This window comes from Loxodonta africana, chromosome 11, assembly GCF_030014295.1.
Source record: "Loxodonta africana isolate mLoxAfr1 chromosome 11, mLoxAfr1.hap2, whole genome shotgun sequence".
Classification (NCBI taxonomy): domain Eukaryota; kingdom Metazoa; phylum Chordata; class Mammalia; order Proboscidea; family Elephantidae; genus Loxodonta; species Loxodonta africana.
In genome coordinates, this window is record NC_087352.1 from 25,818,676 (window position 1) to 25,840,103 (window position 21,428).

Genomic DNA, 21,428 nt, shown 5'->3' on the forward strand with positions numbered 1-21,428 from the left:
TGGACTCAGTCTGGCAGAGACCATGGTAGATGTGCCTTCTTCTGGTATGCCTTCTCCACCTCTTTGTCCATCACCTTCTCCTCAATCCCTAGCAATACATACAGGTCCATCTGTAAGAGCTCCTTTGTTACCACCGTGGTTCTGACGCTGGCTTGATTCCTACTACAGGGAATTACTTCTTTAAGTGTGTTGTTTCTTCACACAGAAATGCCAAAAGCAGCAAAATCTGCATCTGCACCCAAGAAGGGCTCATAAAAGGGCAATTGTGGAGGCTGGCAAGTCCCAAATCCATGGGTCAGGCATCAGGCTGGAAGGTTCTCCTGACTCATGTGGTTGCAGGGGCTGACGAATCTAAAATCCGCAGGTCGAAGACTGCTGGCTGATGGGGCTCCAGGAGCTGGCAAATCCCAAAATCTGCAGGTCAGGTGGTAGGCTGCTGTTCACGTTCCAAGAACCAGAGGTCACGTGATGAGTCCAGTGCAAGATCCAGAGGAGAGTGAGCCTTGCTGGAACATCCATTTATATACCAGAAGCAGGCCACATCCCCAAGGCCATACCCCAACTTGCCTTTCAACTGATTGGCTGCTTATAGCAGATCTCATCATGGAGATGATTGTTGTTGTTAGGTGCCGTCAAGTCGGTTCCGACTCATAGCGACCCTATGCACAACAGAACAAAACACTGCCCGGTCCTGCACCACCCTTACAATCTTTGTTGTGCTTGAGCTCATTGTTGCAGCCACTGTGTCAATCCACCTCGTTGAGGATCTTCCTCTTTTCCGCTGACCCTGTACTCTGCCAAGCATGATGTCCTTCTCCAGAGACTGATCCTGCCTGACAATATGTCCAAAGTATGTAAGACGCAGTCTCACCATCCTTGCCTCTAAGGAGCATTCTGGCTGCACTTCTTCTAAGACAGATTTGTTTGTTCTTTTGGCAGTCCATGGTATATTCAATATTCTTCGCCAACACCACAATTCAAAGGCGTCAACTCTTCTTTGGTCTTCCTTATTCAGCTTTCTCATGCATATGATGTGATTGAAAATACCATGGGTTGGGTCAGGCGCACCTTAGTCTTCAGGGTGACTGGAGATGATTACGTTATATCATATCTCATCATGGAGGTGATTACATGATATTACATTATGGAAGAGCAGTCAGTCCAATGTCTGCCAAACTACTGAGAATCATAGCCTAGCCAAGTTGACACATAACATTAGCCATCACACCACTGTACCTTATCATAATATCGAAATGAATTCCAATGGAACCATCATAGACTACGAAAATATTCTGCCATTTTTGTATCGCTATACTTCAAGCCAACCACTCATCTGTCAGTTTGTCATACTGTGGTGGCTTGTGTGTTGCTGTGATGCTGGAAACTATGCCACCGGTATTTCAAATACCAGCAGGGTCACCCATGGTAAAGAGATTTCAGGGAAGCTTGCAGACTAAGACTGGGAAGAAGGACCTGGTTGTCTACTTCTGAGAAAATTGGCTAGTAAAAACCTTATAAATAGCAGCAGAACATTGTCTGATATAGTTCTAGAAGATGAACCCCTCCAGTTGGAAGTCATCAAAATATGACTAGGAAGGAGCTGCCTCCTTAGAGTTGACCTTCATGAGATGGATGGAATCAAGCTTTTGAGACCTTCATATGCTGATGTGGCATGACTCAAAATGAGAAGAAAAAGCTGCAAACATCCGTTAATAATTGGAGCGTGGCCCCCGGACGCTCTGTTAACCCAGAACTAAAACCATATCAAAGCCCACTCCAGACAAATATTAGACTGTACTGTAAAACATAAAATAATACTCGTGAAGTGTGTGCTTCTTAGTTCAAGCAGAAAGACAAGACCAAATGGGTGGCTCCTATCTGGAGGCAGGATGAGAAGGCAGGAAGGGATAGGAACTGGTTGAATAGACATAAGAAAACCCCAGATGGAAGGAGGGAGTGTGTGTCACATTATAGAGATTGCAACAAGGGTCACATAATAATATGTGTATAAATTTTTGTGTGAGAAATTATCTTGAGCTGTAAATTTTTACCTAAAACGCAATAAAAATAAAATAAAATTTTGGGACAACAAAATAGAAAAAAAAAAACTCCACCAAATAGAAAAAATGGCTATTTCACTTTGTAAGTTATATACATGAATTGTGATAGAAACAAAAATTAAATTAAAAAAACAGTCCAGCAATAAGAATAAAAAAATAATATGCTAAGAAAAAAAAACTGGATCTTGGAATGTATTAAGTATGAACCTAGGAAAATTGGAAGTTGTCAAAAATGAAAAGGACCACATAAAGATCGATATCCTAGGCATTCGTCAGCTGAAATGGACTGGTATTGACCATTTTGGATCAGACAATAATATGCCTGGAATGACAAATTGAAGAGGAATTGCATTGCATTCAGCGTCAAAAGGAACACTTCAAGACCTACTCTGTTGGCACAGTGGTTAATAGCTTGGCTGCTAAGCCAAAAGCTGGTAGTTTGAATCCACCAGCTGCTCCTTGGAAACCCTATGGGGCAGTTCTACTCTGTCTTATAGGGTGACTATGAATCAGACTCCACTCCACGGCAATGGTTGTTTCAGTTTGTTTTTATTTTTAATCCTTACGTACAAGGCTGTCAGTGATATAATATCCATACACACGCAAGGAAGACCAGTTAATACGACTACTATTCAAATTTACACACCAACCACTAAGGCCAAAGATGAAGAAACTAAAGGTATTTACCACTCATCCTTTGTGATCTCTAACCACTTGAAAGTCAGAGCTTAGAGAGCAGAGAAATTTTTCTAGTTTGTCCTCTGCTGTATCCCTCTAGATGACGTTTCTTATTCACTTCAACTTCCAATACAGGCACGAATTCTACAATTTTCTTAGCCCTCCATAATAGGGACCATTTCAACTCTGGTAAGGGGTAGAAGGAAACCCTGGTGGCATAGTGGTTAAGTGCTATGGCTGCTAACCAAAGGGTCGGCAGTTCGAATCCACCAGGCGCTCCTTGGAAACTCTATGGGGCAGTTCTACTCTGTCCTATAGGGTTGCTATGAGTCGGAATCAACTCGACAGCCACGGGTTTTTTGTTTTTTATAATTTTTATTGTGCTTTAAATGAAAGTTTACAGATCAAGTCAGTCTCTCACACAAAAACCCATATACACCTTGCTACACACTCCCAATTACTCTCCCCCTAACGAGACAGCCCACTCTCTCCCTCCATTCTCTCTCTTCATGTCCATTTCACCAGCTTCTAACCCCCTCCACCCTCTAATCTCCCCTCCAGGCAGGAGATGCCAACATAGACTCAAGTGTCCACCTGATCCAAGAAGCTCACTCCTCCCCAGCATCCCTCTCCAACCCATTGTCCAGTCCAATCCATGTCTGAAGAGTTGGCTGCAGGAATGGTTCCTATCCTGGGCCAACAGAAGCTCTGGGGGCCATGACCACTGGGGTCCTTCTAGTCTCACTCAGACCATTAAGTCTGGTCTTATGAGAACTTGGGGTCTGCATCCCACTGCTCTCCTGCTCACTCAGGGGTTCTCTGTTGTGTTCCCTGTCAGGGCAGTCATCGGTTGTAGCCGGGCACCATCTAGTTCTTCTGGTCTCAGGATGATGTAGTCTCTGGTTCATGTGGCCCTTTCTGTCTCTTAGGCTCGTAATTGCCTTGTGTCCTTGGTGTTCTTCATTCTCCTTTGATCCAGGTGGGTTGAGACTAATTGATGCATCTTAGATGGCTGCTTGCTACCGTTTAAGTCCCCAGATGCCACTCTTCAAAGTGAGATGCAGAATGTTTTCTTAATAGATTTTATTATGCCAATTGACTTAGATGTCCCCTGAAACCATGGTCCCCAGACCCCTGCCCCTGCCACCTGGCCTTCGAAACATTCAGTTTATTCAGGAAACTGCTTTTGGTTTTGTCCAGTTGTGCTGACCTTGGCACTGGGTTTTTTTTAAGGAGTAGAAGGTGGTTCAGTCCCAGTGGTTTGGTTCCAAAGGTCATAGTTTTAACCACTTGCCCCTGAACAATACTAATGATAATTACCATTCTGCACGTGAGAAATTTACTGATTTGCTGAAGTGACACACATGGCCAAATAGTCTGGCTTCCCAGTTGCCGTTTTGTGTGTGTGTGTGGTTTTTTTTTTGTTTTGATTTGTTTACTTTTTTTTTAATTGTGTTAAAAATATACATAACACTATCTCTACAATTTCTACATGTACAATTCAGAGGACCGCCCTCCGAGTAAGGAGTAACGCTGAGCTAACAGAAACCAGCAATATCACAAAACCGCTCACAGGAAAGCATCCTCAGGTCAATCAAGTGCGCTCCTCTCCAGACTTTCTCCATCGCCCTAGAATTGATTCCGACTCCCAGCGACCCTATAGGACAGAGCAGAACTGCCCCAAATCCCTTCCAAGGGTGTAATCTTTACGGAAGCCGACTGCCGTATTTTTCCCTCCAGAGCGGGCTTAGAACCACCGTCCTTCCAGTTAGCAGCCCAGCACTTTAACCACTGCGCCAGAACAGGTCCTCTCCGAGTCCAAAGCACGAGGACTGGTAACTAGGGATGCTTCTGGTCTTCGAAGCTGGAGCCAAGGTTACACTCTCTAAGAGCCACCTCACTCTCCCGCCCAGCCCGGACACCGCGACGGAACTCTGGGCCACGCCCTTCTCATATTATTCCGTACCCCGCAGGCACGCACGCTCTGTCTCTATGGTCCCTCCCCCGACTGCCGACATAGCAGCTGGTGGACACGCCCCTCTCAGCTAAACCACGCCCCACCTCGCCTCAGACTCCTCCCTCTCCCTCTGCTCGTTTAGGGGAAACAGGCGCCTGCGCACTCCGAGCCCGGGCGTCAGTTTCTGAGGTGCTTTGGGCTGCAAACGCTAGCTTCACTACGGAGGCCCGCTGGTTGCTCCGGGAGGCTCGGGAGTGGGAGCTCGAGGGCCAGGCTGGGCAGGCGAGGCTGGTTTCCTCCAGTCAGCAAAGCGAGTGTGAGTGAAGCAGTAAGGGCTTGGAGCTGAGTCGAGACTGTCTGACGGCTGGAGCGAAGTGTATGAGGGAGATCAGTGAGTGTGAGCGAAATGGGTGTGCTTGTGTGTGAGAGTTTGTGAGGCTCGGGGAGAGACCTGGGTTTATGTCTGTGTGAGAGAGGGGAGCCCTCTGTCGCAGTAGTTAAACACTCGGCTGCTAGCCGAAAAGTCGGCGGTTCGAATCCACCAGCCGCTCTTCCAGAGAAGGATGTGGCAATCAGCTTCTGCAAAGATTACAGCCTTGGAATCTTTTATAGGGCGGTCCTAGTTTGTCCTGTAGGGTAGCTATGAGTCAGAATCTACTCGATGGCCATGGGTTTGGTTTTGATTTGGAGTGAGAGAGATTGGACTGTGAGGGCTCAGTGAGTATGACAGACCAGGGTATGTTTGTGTCTGTTTGGGTGAGACCAAGTGTGCATGTGTGAGATTGGAGTGTCTGTGTGTGAGGTTGTGTAAGAGACAGGAGTGTGTGTATCCGTGTGTGAGTGTGAGAGAGACTGGAATAAAAGACCCGGATGTGTTTTGTGCATGTGAGAGAGACCAGTGAGTGTTTTGAGACCAGAGACAGACAGTGAGCAACTGGAATGTGAGAGAGATGTGTGTTTGTGTATCTGTGTGTGTGAGAGACTGAAGTGTGAGAAAAATTGGCGCTTCTCTATGTGAGAGATTGAAGTGTGAGAGAAATGGGTGTGTCTCCATGTGAGAGAGACCATAGTGTTTGTGTATATGTGAGGAAGAGAATAAGGGAGAGAGACCAGTGGTGTGGTTGTGTGTGAGAGAGTGATTATGTGAATCATGGTGTGTCACCCTGAGTGCTTGCAAATATAGTCCCTGTAAGGCTGTGGAGTATGCAGGTGTGAGACAAAGATAAGGGACGGTAAGCCCTGGGTGTGTGTGAGAGTAAGATTGGGGGTATATGTGAAGAGGTGTGTGTATCACCGTGTGTGCTTGTACCCATTGCCCCTGCGAGACCATGGTGTATGTGACTCTTTATGATGTGCCTTTCCCTGGATACTTTCAGTCATATGCTATGTGTGAACAGGAAGTTTGTGAGATCTTGTAATGTTTGTATGTCATCCTGGATGATTGTTAGTGTGCCCTGTGTGATGTGGCGTGTGGGGAGAGACTGTTTGGGAGACTGATCGCATTGGATTTGTGTGTGTGTGTGTGTGTGGGCTTTTGGGATTGTGCGTTGCCAGGATAAGAACCCGGGAGTAGAACTCCCTGCCCCCAGTCCAAAAGTTCCAATAAGAAACAAGAACTGAGGTGCCTGGAGATGACAGAATTCTGGCTCAGGAAATGCCCCCAGTTCTGGGTGACAGAAAGGAGAGGAAACCAAGGGGCTGAGTACAGAGATGAGAGTGAGTGGAGCAGAATTGGGTGCTAAAGGATCCATTGCCCCAAGGTTTGAGGAAACTGAAGTCTGGAAAAAACTCCTTTGTGTTTTGATGGAAAAGGAGGATATCCCTGGCTTCTAATGCCATTTAGGAGTTATGTTTTCAAGCTTCTTGCTGTCACAACATGAAGCAGAGACCCATGGAGAGACAAAGAGTCTACTACCTGTAAAACTGAGGAAATAACAAGTATTTGGTAGGATTATTTTGAAAATAAAGTGAGAGAATGTATGTAATCTACACTGAGTACCTAACACATCTCTATTGTTCTTTTTATTCATTATAATAAATGGGAAGGTAACTTTTGGAAAAAAGATTAAATTTAGGACCTTGGGGATAAGGGAAACAAGTTATAAATTATACCCACTTAACAGCCGAAGTGCTAACCAAAGGGTCGGCAGTTCGAATCCACCAGGCGCTCCTTGGAAACTCCATGGGGCAGTTCTACTCTGTCCTATAGGGTCGCTATGAGTCAGAATCAACTCAGCAGCAGTGGGTTTGGTTTGGTTTGGTTTGGTGAAGAGCCGAAGGTTGCCCATAATCTCCCAGGTAGGTGGGCAGTAAGTCTGATGGGACTTGGAGGAAGAAGGGGAAGACAAAGTTTGGAGGCTGGTGATTCTGCGAGTGCAGAGGAGGCCTCATTTGTAACTATCCTTTCTCTTCTTCCAGTTTTACCATCAAAGAGCGACACCAGGAGGAGAAAATAAAAATGACTGTTGAACTAGTGAAAGCCATGCCACAGGTTAGTTACTATTTTCTTTCTTCTCTTTGAAAGGAAGTCTTGCTGTTTAGAATTTAGCAATGGTTCTTTTCTTTTGAAATTTCCTTGATTGACAATCTTGTCTAGAGGCCTGGTTGCCACTTCTAGAGACCACCAGCCCTAAAGAGCTCAAACTGCCTAATGTTTGAGTAATGGCTGAATATGATGAGGCTATTTTTTTTATAGGGAAGGTCAAAAGCAGTTGTGTTCTCCCTCAGAGTCCCGTCTTCTTCCCTCTTCGTCTACACATTTAATTCAGTGTTGACACTTTTGCAAAGGTCCACATTAAAGATTAGATGGAATAGAGGTATCTCAGCACCAGTTAGTCGGGTTCTAAAGTCAGTATCCAAGTTCAGTGTACATCTGCTACCCGTGTCCTGTTCTTGGAACACATCAGGAGTTATCCCTCTAGGTGAATTTTTGCCAAAACCTCTTAATTATATCCTTAAAATAAATTCTTAGAAGTTTTTATTTACATTTAAAGTATGAATTCCAATCCCATTTATTCATCTAAAAAGTCATATTAAACTTAATGTTTAGAAATTTTATAAATTCAAATAGGTGATATATATACATGGTATAAAATTCAAAAGATTAAAAACAAACAAATGAAAAACTCACTCTTGCCTCCTGTCGTGAGTTTAAGGACATTCAGAGCTGATCAAGGAAAAAGATACAGACCACAAGATAAGCCGCATTCCACAACAAGCTATTTATTGGGGATGACACATTGACAGCTGCATGTAGGAGGCCATCCCTGACCTCAGGAGGTCATTAGAGGCAAGAGATTCAAGGAATCACCAGAAGAGGAAGAGAGCATGAAAAACTCCAGAGAAGAGGTGTCCCTAAGCAGTATCCTTCTGCAGCAAGGGAGTCAGAGAGCTCCAAATGCAGCGGCACCTTAGAATCCTTCTGCCTTAGTTGCTGTCAAAAACCTAAATGTGCAGAGAAACCAAAAAAACCCAAACCCTTTGCCATTGAGTCGACTCCAACTCATAGCGACCCTATAGGTCAGAGTAGAGCTGTCCCATAGGGTTTCCAGGGAGTGCCTGGTGGATTTGAACTGCTGACCTTTTGGTTAGCAGCCGTAACTGTTAACCACCATGCTGCCAGAGTTTCCAAATGTACAGAGAAACACCAAAATTTTTAATGTAACCGAATATATTTATTGTGAGTAGATATGATTCGTATCCAGTAGGTACTCCAAAGAGGGGATAGTGAAAGCAGGTTATGTAGGCAGGGTCAGGGCAGGGCAAGGTAGTCTCTTGAGGGTCATTATAATTCTCCAAAGGAGCCTAATGCCTAAGGCAAAATGATCCCTGTTAAGCTATTTATTTACAAGGCTATTGTTTGACTTGAAGGTGACTTTAGGAAGACAGTGCCTTGAAGGTTCAAGGCTCAAAAAGACAACTGAGGGCAAATGGCCTGGGTGGGTCTCCACAACTCCGTGGACCCAGAAATCTGAATTCTAGGAGATTTAAAGTTAGTGCTGCTATGGAAACCCTGGTGCCTTAGTGGTTGAGAGCTACAGCTGCTAACCGAAAGATCAGCAGTTCAAAACCATCAGGCACTCCTTGGAAACCCAATGGGACAGTTCTACTCTGGGCTATAGGGTCACTATGAGTCAGAATTGACTCGACAGCAGTGGGTTTGGTTTTTTGGTTTAGTGCTGCTATAGTAAAGACCACAAGCAGGTTACTTTAACAAACTGAAATTTATTTTCTCACAGTTTAGGAGGCTAGAAGTCCGAATTCAGGGTGCCAGCTTTAGGGGAAGGCTCTCTCTCTCTATCAGCTCTGGGGGAAGGCTGTTGTCTCTTTTCAGCTTCTGTTCCCAAGTTTCTTAGCAATTGTGTTGTAACTGAATGAGGGTTCTCATCCAGTCCTATTAGCCATAGCCAGTCGAAATAAGATGGACACCACACCACCAGTTGCAAGGGAAACAGAAAGTAGAAGTTTATTGTCTGCGTAGACAAGGAGCAGTGCAGGGTCTAGCAACCGTAAGGCCATGTGCTCACTGAAGGGGTTGGGGAGCTTTTTATTTCCAGTGGCGTCTGGGGGTTGCGTTTGATGCCTGGAACTCTGCCCTTAGCCCTCCCGTGTCCATATTTGGAGGTCCAGATGTTGAATCATGTCGGTGATGCTCAGGTCCAAGGACAGATTGAGAACACAGCTCTTCGGGTCCTGCGCATATGCCAAAATCTTGGTTCGCACATGCATGGGATTCTGTCACCAAATTCAAACTGTAGAGAGGCTGTGGCTTGGCAGGCTGCAAGGGGGTGGAAACCATGGCAGAGCGGGGGAAGCAAGGGAAAGTCTCAGAGAAGACTTCAAGGCAACATGATCTTCCCCTCCATTTGTACTTGCTTGCTTGCTTAATCTCCTCTTTTCTATCTCAGACAGGACTTCTAACCAGTTGAAAACAGTTCAGTAATTGCCACTGCAAACAATAGCAACCAAATCTGTTTCCCGTCACATTTTGACCTGATTCTGCCAATAATCCCGTCTCCCACATCAGGCTGCAGAAACTTTCAGGAGGAAGGGCTATGGCAGGACTTTTGGAGAGTGACATTATTGGCCGGACTGTGGAGAGCAACACACATGCAAAGTAGCGTGGTCTGCTGGCCATCTTTCAGCAGGGTACAGCTGTTTGTTTCCTACTTAGGTCAAAATGCCACAGGCAACAGATTTGTTTGCTATGCAATGCATATGTGGCCCTCGTTCGGGACAGCAATTACTGGATTGTTCTGAACCAGTTTGAAGCCCTGATCTCTCAAAAGAGAAAGATGTAAAACACACCCTACACTAGTGTTGCCTCATTAACATAACAAATGAAACTCATTCCCAAATGGAATTATAACCACAGGCACAGGTGAAGGATTTACAACACACATTTTTGGGGGACATAATTCAATCCACAACACCTTCGAAATATAGATCTTTATTTTATCTAGGGTTAGCAGATGCTGAGTGCAGTTTCCCAGGATATGTAAAGCAGACACGCTCTAAGTGGCCAAAAATCTGCTTATTTGGGATATTTTTAAAAACAATTGGATGTGCACAAATTTGGATTTGGTACCGACTGGCTTTTTGGGGCTTAAGGGCCTCTACTGGCTATAAAGAAGCACCCAGAAAGATGTTTGCCTATGTTTTATTGACTATGCAAAGACATTCAACTATGTGGATCATAACAAATTATGGATAACATTACGAAGAAGGGAAATTCCAAAACACCCAGCTATGCCCATGTGGAACCTGTACGAAGACCAAGAGGCAGCCAGTCGTTTGAACAGAACGAGGGGATACCACATGGTTTAAAATCAGGAAAGATGTGCACCAAGGTTGTATCCTTTTGTCATACTTATTCAGTCTGTATACTGAGCAAATAATATGAGAAGCTGGACTGTATGAAGAACGCGGCATCAGGATTGGAGGAAGACTCATTAACAACCTGAGTTATGTGGATGACACACCCTTGCTTGTTGAAAGTGAAGAGGATTTAAAACATTTACTGATGAAGATCAAAGACTACAGCCTTCAGTATGGATTGCACCTCAACATAAACAAAACAAAAGTCCTTACAACTGGACCAATAAGCAACATCATGATAAACAGAGAAAAGATTGAAGTTGTCAAGGATTTCATTTTACTTGGATCCACAATCTGTGTCCGTGAAAGCTGCAGTCAAGAAATCAAACGACATATTGCATTGGGCAAATCTACTGCAAAAGACCTCTTTAAAGTGTGAAAAGCAAAGATGTCCTTCTGAGGGCTAAGGTGCACCTGACCAAAGCTATGATATTTTCAGTCGTCTCATATGCATGCAAAAGCTGGACAATGAATAAGGAAGACCAAAGAAGAATTCTTGCCATTGAATAATGGTGTTTACAAAGAATATTGAATATACCATGGACTGCCAGAAGAATGAACAAGTCTGTCTTGGAAGAAGTACAACCAGAGTGCTCCTTGGAAGTGAGGATGGTGAGACTTTGTCTCGCATACTTTGGACTTGTTATCAGGAGAGACCAGTTCCTGGAGAAGGACATCATGCCTGGTAAGGTAGAGGATCCATGAAAAAGAGGAAACCCTTCAACGAGATGGACTGACACAGTGGTTGCAATGATGGGCTGCAGCACAACAATTATGAGGATGGCACAGGACTGAGCAGCGTTTCATTCTGTTGTACATAGGGTTGCTATGAGTCGGAATGACTGGAGGGCACCTAACAACAATAGCAACATAGTCTTTCATTGGTATGGGTGAACCACATTATTTTTAACCCATCCAGTATGTTATACAGTTGTTTCCAAATTTTTACTACTAAAAACAGTGCTCCAGTAAATACCTTTGTACATGTGCCTTTGCAACCATGTGGGCATATATCAGTAGGATAAATTCATAGAATGAGAATCGTTGGATCCACTTTCTAGATATTCTCCTATGTATGTTTTTTCTAAAAGATTTATTGTTTTAACCTTCACAGCTAAGTTTCTGATAAAATTAGACTTGATTTTTTAAAATTTTTTATGAGCATAGAGGTCAAAATTAATTTTTTCCACATGGATATCCAGTTGACCAGGCCCCAGTTACTGAAAAGGCCATTTTTTCCTCATTCTGCTGCAGTGTAACCAGTGTCATCAGTCAGGGTGACCACTGCATATGTGTAGTCTATTTGGGAGCTGTGTTCTGTTTCTTTGGCCAGTTTGTCTGGTTGTTTATAGTTGCCTTTGAGTCGGAACCAGCAGTGTTTCATTCTGTTATACATAAGGTCACTATGAGTTGGTGCTGACGCAACGATGGCACCTAACAAAAACAACAACATACATTTTTTAGTCTTGGTGTTTTTTCAAGCTACTTTTTTTTTTTTTTTTTTTGTATTTTCAATTGCTTCTCACTGGTATCTAGAAATACAATTAATTTTTGTATGTTGTCCTTTAACTAGTGACCTTAATAATTCTAAAAATATGTCTGTAGATTCTTTTAGATTGGATGTGTGTTGAGATGACCATCTGACTTTTTTTGGTCAATAAAACTAAAAGTTGATTTTTAAGACATATTAATAAAATTAATGTGCCCCTAGAAAGATTGAGCAAGAGAAAGAGAGAGAAGATACAAATTATCAATACCAGGAATGAAAAAGGAGTGGCAACTACAGAGACCACAGACATTAAAAGATTACAAGTATATAATATAAACAGCTTTACATCAATAAATATTATAATTTAGGTGAGATGGATAAATTCCATGGGGAAGAAAGCTTACTGTCATGGATTGAATTGTGTCCCCCCAAAATGTGTGTCAATTTGCCTGGGCCATGATTCCCAGTATTGTATGATTGTCTACCATTTTGTCATCTGATGTAATTTTCCAATGTGTTATGAATCCTTCCTCTGTGATGTTAATGAGGTGGGATTAGCAGTGGTTGTGTTAATGAGACAGGACTCAATCTGCAAGATTAGGTTTGGTCTTAAGTCAATCTCTTTTGAGATATAAAAGAGAGAAGGGAGCAGAGAGACATGGGGACCTCATACAACCAAGAAAGTAGGGGCGGAGTGCATGTCCTTTGGATGTGGGGTCCCTATGCTGAGGAGGTCCTAGAACAGGGGAAAATTGATAACTAGGACCTGCCCCAGAGCCAACAGAGAGAGAAAGCCTTCCCCTGGAGCTGGCACCGGAGTTCAGACTTCTAGCCTACTAGACTGTGAGCAAATAAATTTTTCTTTGTTGAAGCGACCCACTTGTGGTATTTCTGTTATAGCAGCACTAGCTATCTAAGACGCCAACACTGACACAAGAAGAAATAGTCTGATTAGTCTAATATCTAATAAAGAAATTCATTCATTTTCTATAAACTTTCCACAAAGCATACTGTAGGCCCAGATAGTTTTACTGATGAATTCTTTGAAATACTTATGAAATAATACCAATCTCGCATAAATGCTTCTAGAAAATATTGATGAGCAGTATTGCACATCAGCTTTTAATAGCATATCATAAGAAAATCACATTCAAAATGTACTCATAATTTTTACTGTGTAAGAATAAAATCAGCAACATTAATTTCATCCTGCAGTAGCACTAGGATTCCAAAGATCATATTTGGAAAATAATGATTTAGATATTGTTTTTATTCATTTTTGAAGATTCAACCACAGATGTTTCTCCTTCCTTGAGGCCCTTGCTCACTGCTCTGTGGCTATCTGTTCTTATTTTCCCATGCTGAGAAATGGTGTAGCACCATTATATAAAATGCAATTAACACTTCAATAAGTAATGTCTCTTGGATTGAAACTTAATATTGCAATGTGCTTAAGTTTTTTCTCCTGCAAAGGGTATTTCTCACATGAAGTAGGAACAACATAACCCTTCAACATGGATTCATATGTGGCCATGAGCATTGGTGCATCAGAATGTATTTGTGTCATTTCAGGACTTGGCGACATTCAAGGATGTAGCAATAGACTTTTCCCAGGAGGAATGGGAATGGCTGAACCCTACTCAGAGGAGTTTATACAAGAGTATGATGTTGGAAAACTATCAGAGCCTGGCATCACTAGGTGAGGATTTTCTCCCTCCTACATAATTTAGAATCTATCCTTTGAGACCCTTTAAAATTTTATTTATTATTGAAACTTTTTTATTGTGTGTAAGAATGAAATCTGGGAAACAAAGGGGATATTAAGAATTGATGAAAATTTCATCTTCAGTGAATCTCATTGGTCCCCTGTCCTGCCTGTTCCTTCTGTGATACAGTATTATTGTTACCACTAGGAGATATCAAGGTTCACCAAACCAAGAATATAGCTGGATTACAATAAATTCAAAAGAGTATTGCTTTTAAAATCTGTATCTTTTAATTAACTTAAAATAAGCAAATCACTGAAACATTAACGATGAAAATGACTTCAAACAGTTCTCAGAGAAACTAGCATGGGCTCTTCTTCTCAGCCCCGGGGATACCTTACTGGCTGTCTAGTTTTTTGTTCTCTAAAGGCCCTTTTATCCTGCTTGGGGTTCACTGAGATTCTTGAAAGTGTTAATTTATGTCTTTCACCAAATTTGAGAAAAATTTTCAATTGTTTCTTAAAATATATATATATATTTTTGCTCTTTCTCTCCTTCAGGGATTTCATTTACACATGTGTTAGAACCTTTAATATTGTGCCCAAGGTACCTGAGGATGTTCATTGTTTTAAGATTTTTTTTTTTCCTCTGTGCTTTCCAGATTAGATAATTTCTGTTGCTTTATCTTCAGGTTCACAAACTGTTTCCTTGTTTTCTTCGATGTGCTGTAAAGCCCATCCTGTCAGTTTTTAAATTTCAGATCAGTATTTTTCAGCTCTGGCAGTAGGTATTTTTCAGCTGTGTAATTTCCATTTTTTTCTTTTTATAGTTTCTATTCGTCTACTTAGATTTCCTGTTTGTGCATTCATTACAAATATATTCCTATGCAGTTTTCAGCATAGTTATCATTGCTACTTTAAAATCCTTTCCTGCTAATTAAAACATCTGTGTTATTGCAGAATGAGTCTTTTCTCTTAAGTATGGTTCATTTTTTTCTTCTTTCTTAGGTCTAGTAACTTAAGATTCTATCTTGGACGTTGTGAATAATACATTGTAGACTCTATATTCTGTTGTATTTTTCTGAAGGGTGTCGATTTATTTATTTTTCTTAAAGCAGGCAGTTAACTTGGCTGGACTAAAACTCCAAACTCTGTCTCTATAGGAGACCTTTAAAATATCTCACTTCTATCTGATGATTCTCTGACAATGCTGAGCTAAATTTCTGCCCTTAGTCACTTAGAAAATAGTTTGATTTTTATAAAGTTGACTGTTGGCAGTTCCACTAGGCTGTGCCAAAAGCTTAATGTAGTCTGTCTTTCACATTTGTTTTACCCCTTTATCTAATCATTCCTATAGTGTCATTCTGTCTGATTTAAGGGACTCCTTAGAGTTCTGTAATACCCCAAACACGGCCCATTTTCGTGTCTTTTTTTTTATATGCAGGACTTTGCATTTCTAAGCCATATATGATCTCCTTATTGGAACAAGGGAAAGAGCCGTGGGAAGTGAAGAGTGAGATGACAGGAGGCCCATTCCTGGGTGAGTATGGGAGAACCAGATAGGGGAGTCCGTTGGAGGTAAACGTTTCAGCCATTTTCAAAGGGGATACCGCCTCACTTATGTTTCGTAGAAATCTTTCTCAAGCTTTCCAGGCCCTGGGAAGAAAACTGAAACTTTAACATTTAGCATGGACTCCCCAAATATCTTCTCTTCTACTTGACTCTCATCTCTCTAAAAACACATTTTGCAAAAAAGTTGAATCTAATTCCTTCTCATCCCTTCTTTCCCTTTGCCATGGAGGCTTATATAAGCTCTCTGTTTCTTAATTCTTTTCTTAATGCCAAAATTAGGAGCTTCTTGCAAATGAGAACATGGCTTGCTGCTTTAAAATCCAAACCCTACAAGCCCCTGTAGTCCAAACGCTACAAATTCCTATGTAGTCTGTTCCTTTCTACCTCTCCAATTTCATCTTCTATCACTTTTTATCTTTGTTTTTACTATACTTTATTCCAGTTTTCTCAACTCCATGAGGTACCCTGGTATGCTTCAAATGAGTTAAAGGTATGCCAACATACTGAGCCGCTCAGCCTTGGATAGGCCATATGAAGCCAGAAGCAGTCTTGGGGTAGGAAGCTGGTTCACAACTCAAAAGCCTTTCTTAGTGTACTGTAGTAGATTTGATCACTCCAATCTCTGAACTTTTATGCCAATTTTACTTTTCACCACATGGACTCTCACTTGATTTCGTTTCATATTTTCTTCTTCTCAAAATATTTTGTTTGTCAGTCCTGTCATTATATTTACTTTCTGAACTTCTACAGAACAGCTCTGTATTTCATTGCTTTCATTTCAATAATATTTGACACATAGTAGGTAACTGCTTGGGGGTATTGAATTAATTGACTGTTTGCTATGGATAAGATAGAAGAGGAAAGCACTTGCTCATTTTTATTTCTTAATATCACCTTTTCCCTAAGGTTTGCTCATAGCATCACCTCTTCATCACAAATTTCTTCTTTATGTAGTTACTGAGAACTTCTTATATATGCCCAAGTTTGTGCTATATATGTTAAGTGACTTAGCAACAATATTTAAGGCACATTCATTCCTTCCCAAAATCTTATATGCTCTAGTTTATGAGGTAAGAAAAATACTTCATGTGGCAGTTAAATAAGAACACAATAATATTGATCCCAACTTATATATCATTGTAAAACTAATTTCTTCAGAAATAAAACTAATTTCTTCAAAAAAGGAAATGTTTTACCCCACTAATAAGTGGCCTGAGAAGTGATACTTTTGTCAGGCTGGTGAAAGCAAAAACAATAAATGGAACAATCCCTTAATATATAGCCTGAGGTTCAGAGATTTAGGAGAAATGGAGAGTTCTCATGGAATGAGCCATAGAGGGGTCATAAGAACACAATTTTCTGATTATGAAAAAAATAACCCTAGGATTTCACCTAAACCCCGAGGGAAATCACAAAGGATAAAGTCTTTGTGATTGCTAGGGATCTCTAGATGTTTGAGCAGTAACAATGACGTGATTATATTGGTATTTGAGCAAAATTAACGGCTGTATCTGGAAATCAATTAGAAGTTGGAGAGATTAAAGGAAGAGAGCTTAATTTATAGCTTTTATCTTAATGCAGGCATAAATTTATTACCATTGCAGACAACTTCCCCCACATTATCCTGATACTTATTTATTACTTCTATTTAAATGAGTTTCTTAACCACCTTCCCCATGTTTCTTTATATGCTCCCATTTATCTGAGGTCTGTTCACATTTTTTAAGGCCTACATACCTGTACATAATAGATTTTGAGGGATTAATTATTTTAAGTATTTTTGAATCACCTATTTTCGCTTTAAATGCCCATGATAAAGGAAATATTTACTTTTTTGTTATCTTTCAGATTGGGAATCTATATATGAGACAGAAGAATTATCTCTGAAGCAGGCCATGTATGATGAAGCATTAATGGTGAGAATTACAAATTATAGCCTTGAGTGTTCCACTTTCAGAGAAAGTTGGAAGTGTGAAGATCTTTTAGAGAAGCAGAGGGTAAGTCAAGAAATGTGTATCAGGCAAGAAACAAACACTCATAAAGAAATCCTTACTAAGGAGATAGGCTACAAATATAACAAATCTGAGAAATGTGTTTATCTGAACAATATAGGAGAGCATGTTCATAATCACGAGTCAGATAAAAAAAAAAAGCTTTACCAAAAATTCAAGGATAATAAAATAGCACAAAGGAGTCTATACAGGAAAAAAACATTTTAAATGTAATGAATATGAGAAAACCTTCACCCAGAGTTCTTCCCTTACTGTTCATCAACGAATTCACACTGGTGAAAAACCATATGAGTGTAAGGAATGTGGAGAAGCCTTCAACCAGAGTCAACATCTTGCTCAACATCAGAGAATACATACTGGAGAAAAACTCTTTGAATGTAAGGAATGTAGGAAAGCCTTCAGCCAAAATGTACACCTATCCAACATCAAAGAATTCACACGGGATAAAAACCGTATAAACGTAAGGAATGTAGAAAAGCCTTCAGCCAGCCGGCACACCTTGCTCAGCATCAGAGAATTCATACTGGAGAGAAGCCCTATGAATGTAAGGAATGTGGGAAAGCCTTCAGTGATGGCTCATCTTTTGCTCGACACCAGAGGTGTCACACTGGCAAAAGACCCTATGAATGTATTGATGTGGGAAAGCTTTGAGGCAGAACACATCCCTTATTTGTCACTGGAGGTATTACCATACTGGAGAGAAACTGTTTGATTGCATTGATTGTGGGAAAGCCTTTAGTGATCACATAGGGCTTATTCAGCATAGGAGAATTCATACTGGAGAGAAACCCTACAAATGTAATGTGTGTGGAAAAACCTTTAGCTATGGTTCATCCCTTACTGTCCATCAGAGAATTCATATGGGAGAGAAACCTTATGAATGTGATGTTTGTGGGAAGGTCTTTAGCCATCATGCATCACTCAGCATCAAAGAGTACATTCTGGAGAAAAACCATATGAACATAAGGAATGTGCTAAAGCCTTTAGGCAGAGTATACACCTTGCTAGTCATGTGAGGATTCATACTGGTGAAAAACCTTATGAGTGTAGTGAATGTGGAAAAGCTTTTAGCATCAGTTCCCAGCTTGCTACTCATCAGAGAATTCATACTGGAGAGAAACCATTTGAATGTAAGGAATGTGGTAAAGCTTTCAACCAGAGGGCACACCTTGCCCAACATTACAAAATTCATACTGGAGAAAAACCTTATGAGTGTAAGGGATGTGGTAAAGCCTTCAGCCAGACTACCTGCCTTATTCAACATCAGAGAGTTCATATCAGAGAGAAACCCTGTAAATGTACTGAATGTGGAAAAGTTTTCAGTGATAGCTCATCCCGCACTCAGCATTGGAGACTTCATACTGGTCAAAGACCCTATGAATGTATTGAATGTAGGAAGACATTCAGAACAAAGTCATCCATTATTTGTCATCAAAGATGCCATACTGGGGAGAAACCTTATGAATATAGTACGTGTGGCAAAGCCTTTAGCCATTGTCAGTCCCTTACCGTTCATCAAAGAATTCATTCTGGAGAGAAACCTTATGAATGTAAGGAATATGGGCAAACCCTCTGCCAGATTGGACACCTTAACCTGCATAGAAGAATTCATATTGGAGAGAGAGCTCATGAATGTAAAGAATGTGGAAAAGTTTTCCAGCAGGGTGCGCATCCTGTGCATCATCAAGTTCATGATGTGGGGTCATCTCGGGCATCTTGCTCTTTCTCACCCTCTGTGTCACCAAGTCCTGCAGACATACATGTTCAGTATTTCTGGAATTCATCCAGTTCTTTCAACTCTCATTCCCCTACCCCAAAACACAATCATTTCACCTGGACTATTCCAACCATCCAAAAGATGGTTTCCTGGTCCTCTTTTACCCACTTCAAATGTGTTCTTCACATTACTTCCACGATGGCCTTTTAAAGATATAAATGTAATTAGATTGCTTATCATAAAACCTTCATTTTGAAATTTTAAATGACTTGATACTGTGAAGTACTTAACGCAATTGAAAGCCATTTTGGAGGGCAATATGGTATTCCCTGTCAACATTTTAAATGTAATCACCCTTTGCGGCAATTACTCATCTAAGAATTTACCTCCTAGGAAAGCAGAAGTGCAAAACTTCAGACGCACAAGCACATTTTTTTAATAAAAATTAGAAACATCTTAAATATCTGTCAGTAGTAAACTGGTTACTTAAATTATGAAACATCAGCTCAGTAGATTATTATGTAGTCACCTCAAAGAATGAGGTGGATATCTGTGTCTACTCATATAAAAAGGTATCTTGCAGCTTCTTGATTGAAAAATATAATTTTTATAGCTGTAGTATGATTTCATAGCTAAAACTTTGTAAACTTTATAAATTTAAAATTATGAAAATATATATTAGTGTATCAGATGATATTTGTGTTTGTTCCTAATACGAACAGAAACTACACGTACACAAATACACACACCAACTCCTTTTCCTGGGCTGCTTTGGGTGAACTCCTGTGTCATTCCATGAGGCTTTGTTTGTGCTGCCAATTGTACGTGGTTCAACTTAATCCAGTCATGTACTGTCTCCCCCTTGAACCACAGGAGGCATTTGAAAATGCATCAAACTTTAACTACAACCTAAAGATGATGCACAAGTTTCTGCTGCTCTGCTCCCTAGAACTGACCTGATTCCTGTTCTTGCCAAGTTGAGTTTCCTAATTTCCAGCCAGTGTTTTGACTTTATTTCAACATTAGATTATGTTCTTTTGGTGTTAACTGAAGGATCTTAACCAGTACAGAAATTGATAGCATTGAGTGGTTTCAGGCAACAGTTGCTCAAGGAAATGTGGATTATTTTAAAATTGTGGTTATTGGGTGAGATGGAACAAAAGATTGTAATGTTCCTGATCCTATTTTGTGCCATGAAAGTAGCATGCATTGATAAAACTCATTGCTGTTCAGTTGATTACAACTCATAGTGACCCTGTAGGACAGAGTAGAACTTCCCATAGGGTTACTAAGGTTGTAATCTTTATAGAAGCAGACTGCCACATCTTTCTCCACGGAGCGCCTGGTGGGTTCAAACCACCGATGTTTTGGTTAGCAACCAAGCGCTTAACCACTGTGCCAACAGGGCTCCTTTTGCATGCATTGATAGCAACAGTAAGTAAAGGAGCTAACCAACTATGGTGTAGACAGCTGTTGCCTTAGACCACTTGAAAGGGAGTGAGAAATGCTAGATAAAGGGGTAGCAGGTGATGTCTTTTGAGAATTGAATTGGATAATTTAAAACAAAAGAAAGAACAACTTACATCTTAAAATTTTTTACTTTGAGGCATGGAATAGAATACAAGTAATTTTTGTAACATAGTTGAATTTGTTTTTATTTGCAGCCATGTGGCTATGATTGATAAATAACAAAAGAGGGAGCCTGTAGATTGCTAAGCTACAGTACCAATTTAATTTAAAACTTTGGCAGATTTCTTAAGTAAAATATTTAGCACTGATTAGGAAAGATCTGTATCCTGGTTATTGGAATGATAATTTGAGGGAAATTCTGGGAATGTTAAAACTCTAAGCCCCCAGGCCCTTAAGAAGGAGCCGTGTGGGTACAGTGGTTAAGCACTCAGCTGCTAACCAAAAGTTCAGCGATTTGAACCCACCAGCTGTTCTGTAGGAGAAAGATGTGGCGGTCGGCTTCCATAAAGATTTACAGCCTTGAAAACCCTATGTGGCAGTTCTACACTGTTCTGTAGGGTTGCTGTGAATTGAAATTGGCTTGATGGCAACAGAATTAGGCTCTTAAGGAACAATACCAACTAATTCTGTTTTGCCTGAGGCAGCCATGGGTTAAGGTTAACAGATTTCCATTCAGCCCACAAATATTGCTTCACTAGTAATAATAATAATAATGTTAAATTAGTGTTAGGGTTCCAATACGAAAAAAGAGTAGGGAAGGGTTGAAAGACATCCAAAAGTATTTATCAACATATTTGATTTATATCAGAATCTGGAAAACATCTGTAGGAATGAGTTTTAATAGTGTTTGACCCCAGAAGTTGGGACAGAATTTTGAATTGGACTCTATTG

The 21,428-nt window shown here is 40.9% G+C and overlaps 1 protein-coding gene across 1 annotated transcript; it reads left to right on the forward strand.

Annotated features, from left to right (window-relative positions):
- Positions 1 to 4,950: 4,950 nt before the first annotated feature.
- On the forward strand, positions 4,951 to 19,939 carry ZNF471 (zinc finger protein 471). Its single transcript, XM_023543600.2, is given in 8 exon segments — positions 4,951 to 7,186; positions 13,634 to 13,760; positions 15,211 to 15,306; positions 17,187 to 17,479; positions 17,481 to 17,763; positions 17,766 to 17,981; positions 17,984 to 18,265; positions 18,268 to 19,939. Coding segments are annotated over 8 exon segments (2,340 nt in total). The 5' UTR covers positions 4,951 to 7,153; the 3' UTR covers positions 19,278 to 19,939.
- The last annotated feature ends 1,489 nt before the right edge of the window (positions 19,940 to 21,428 follow it).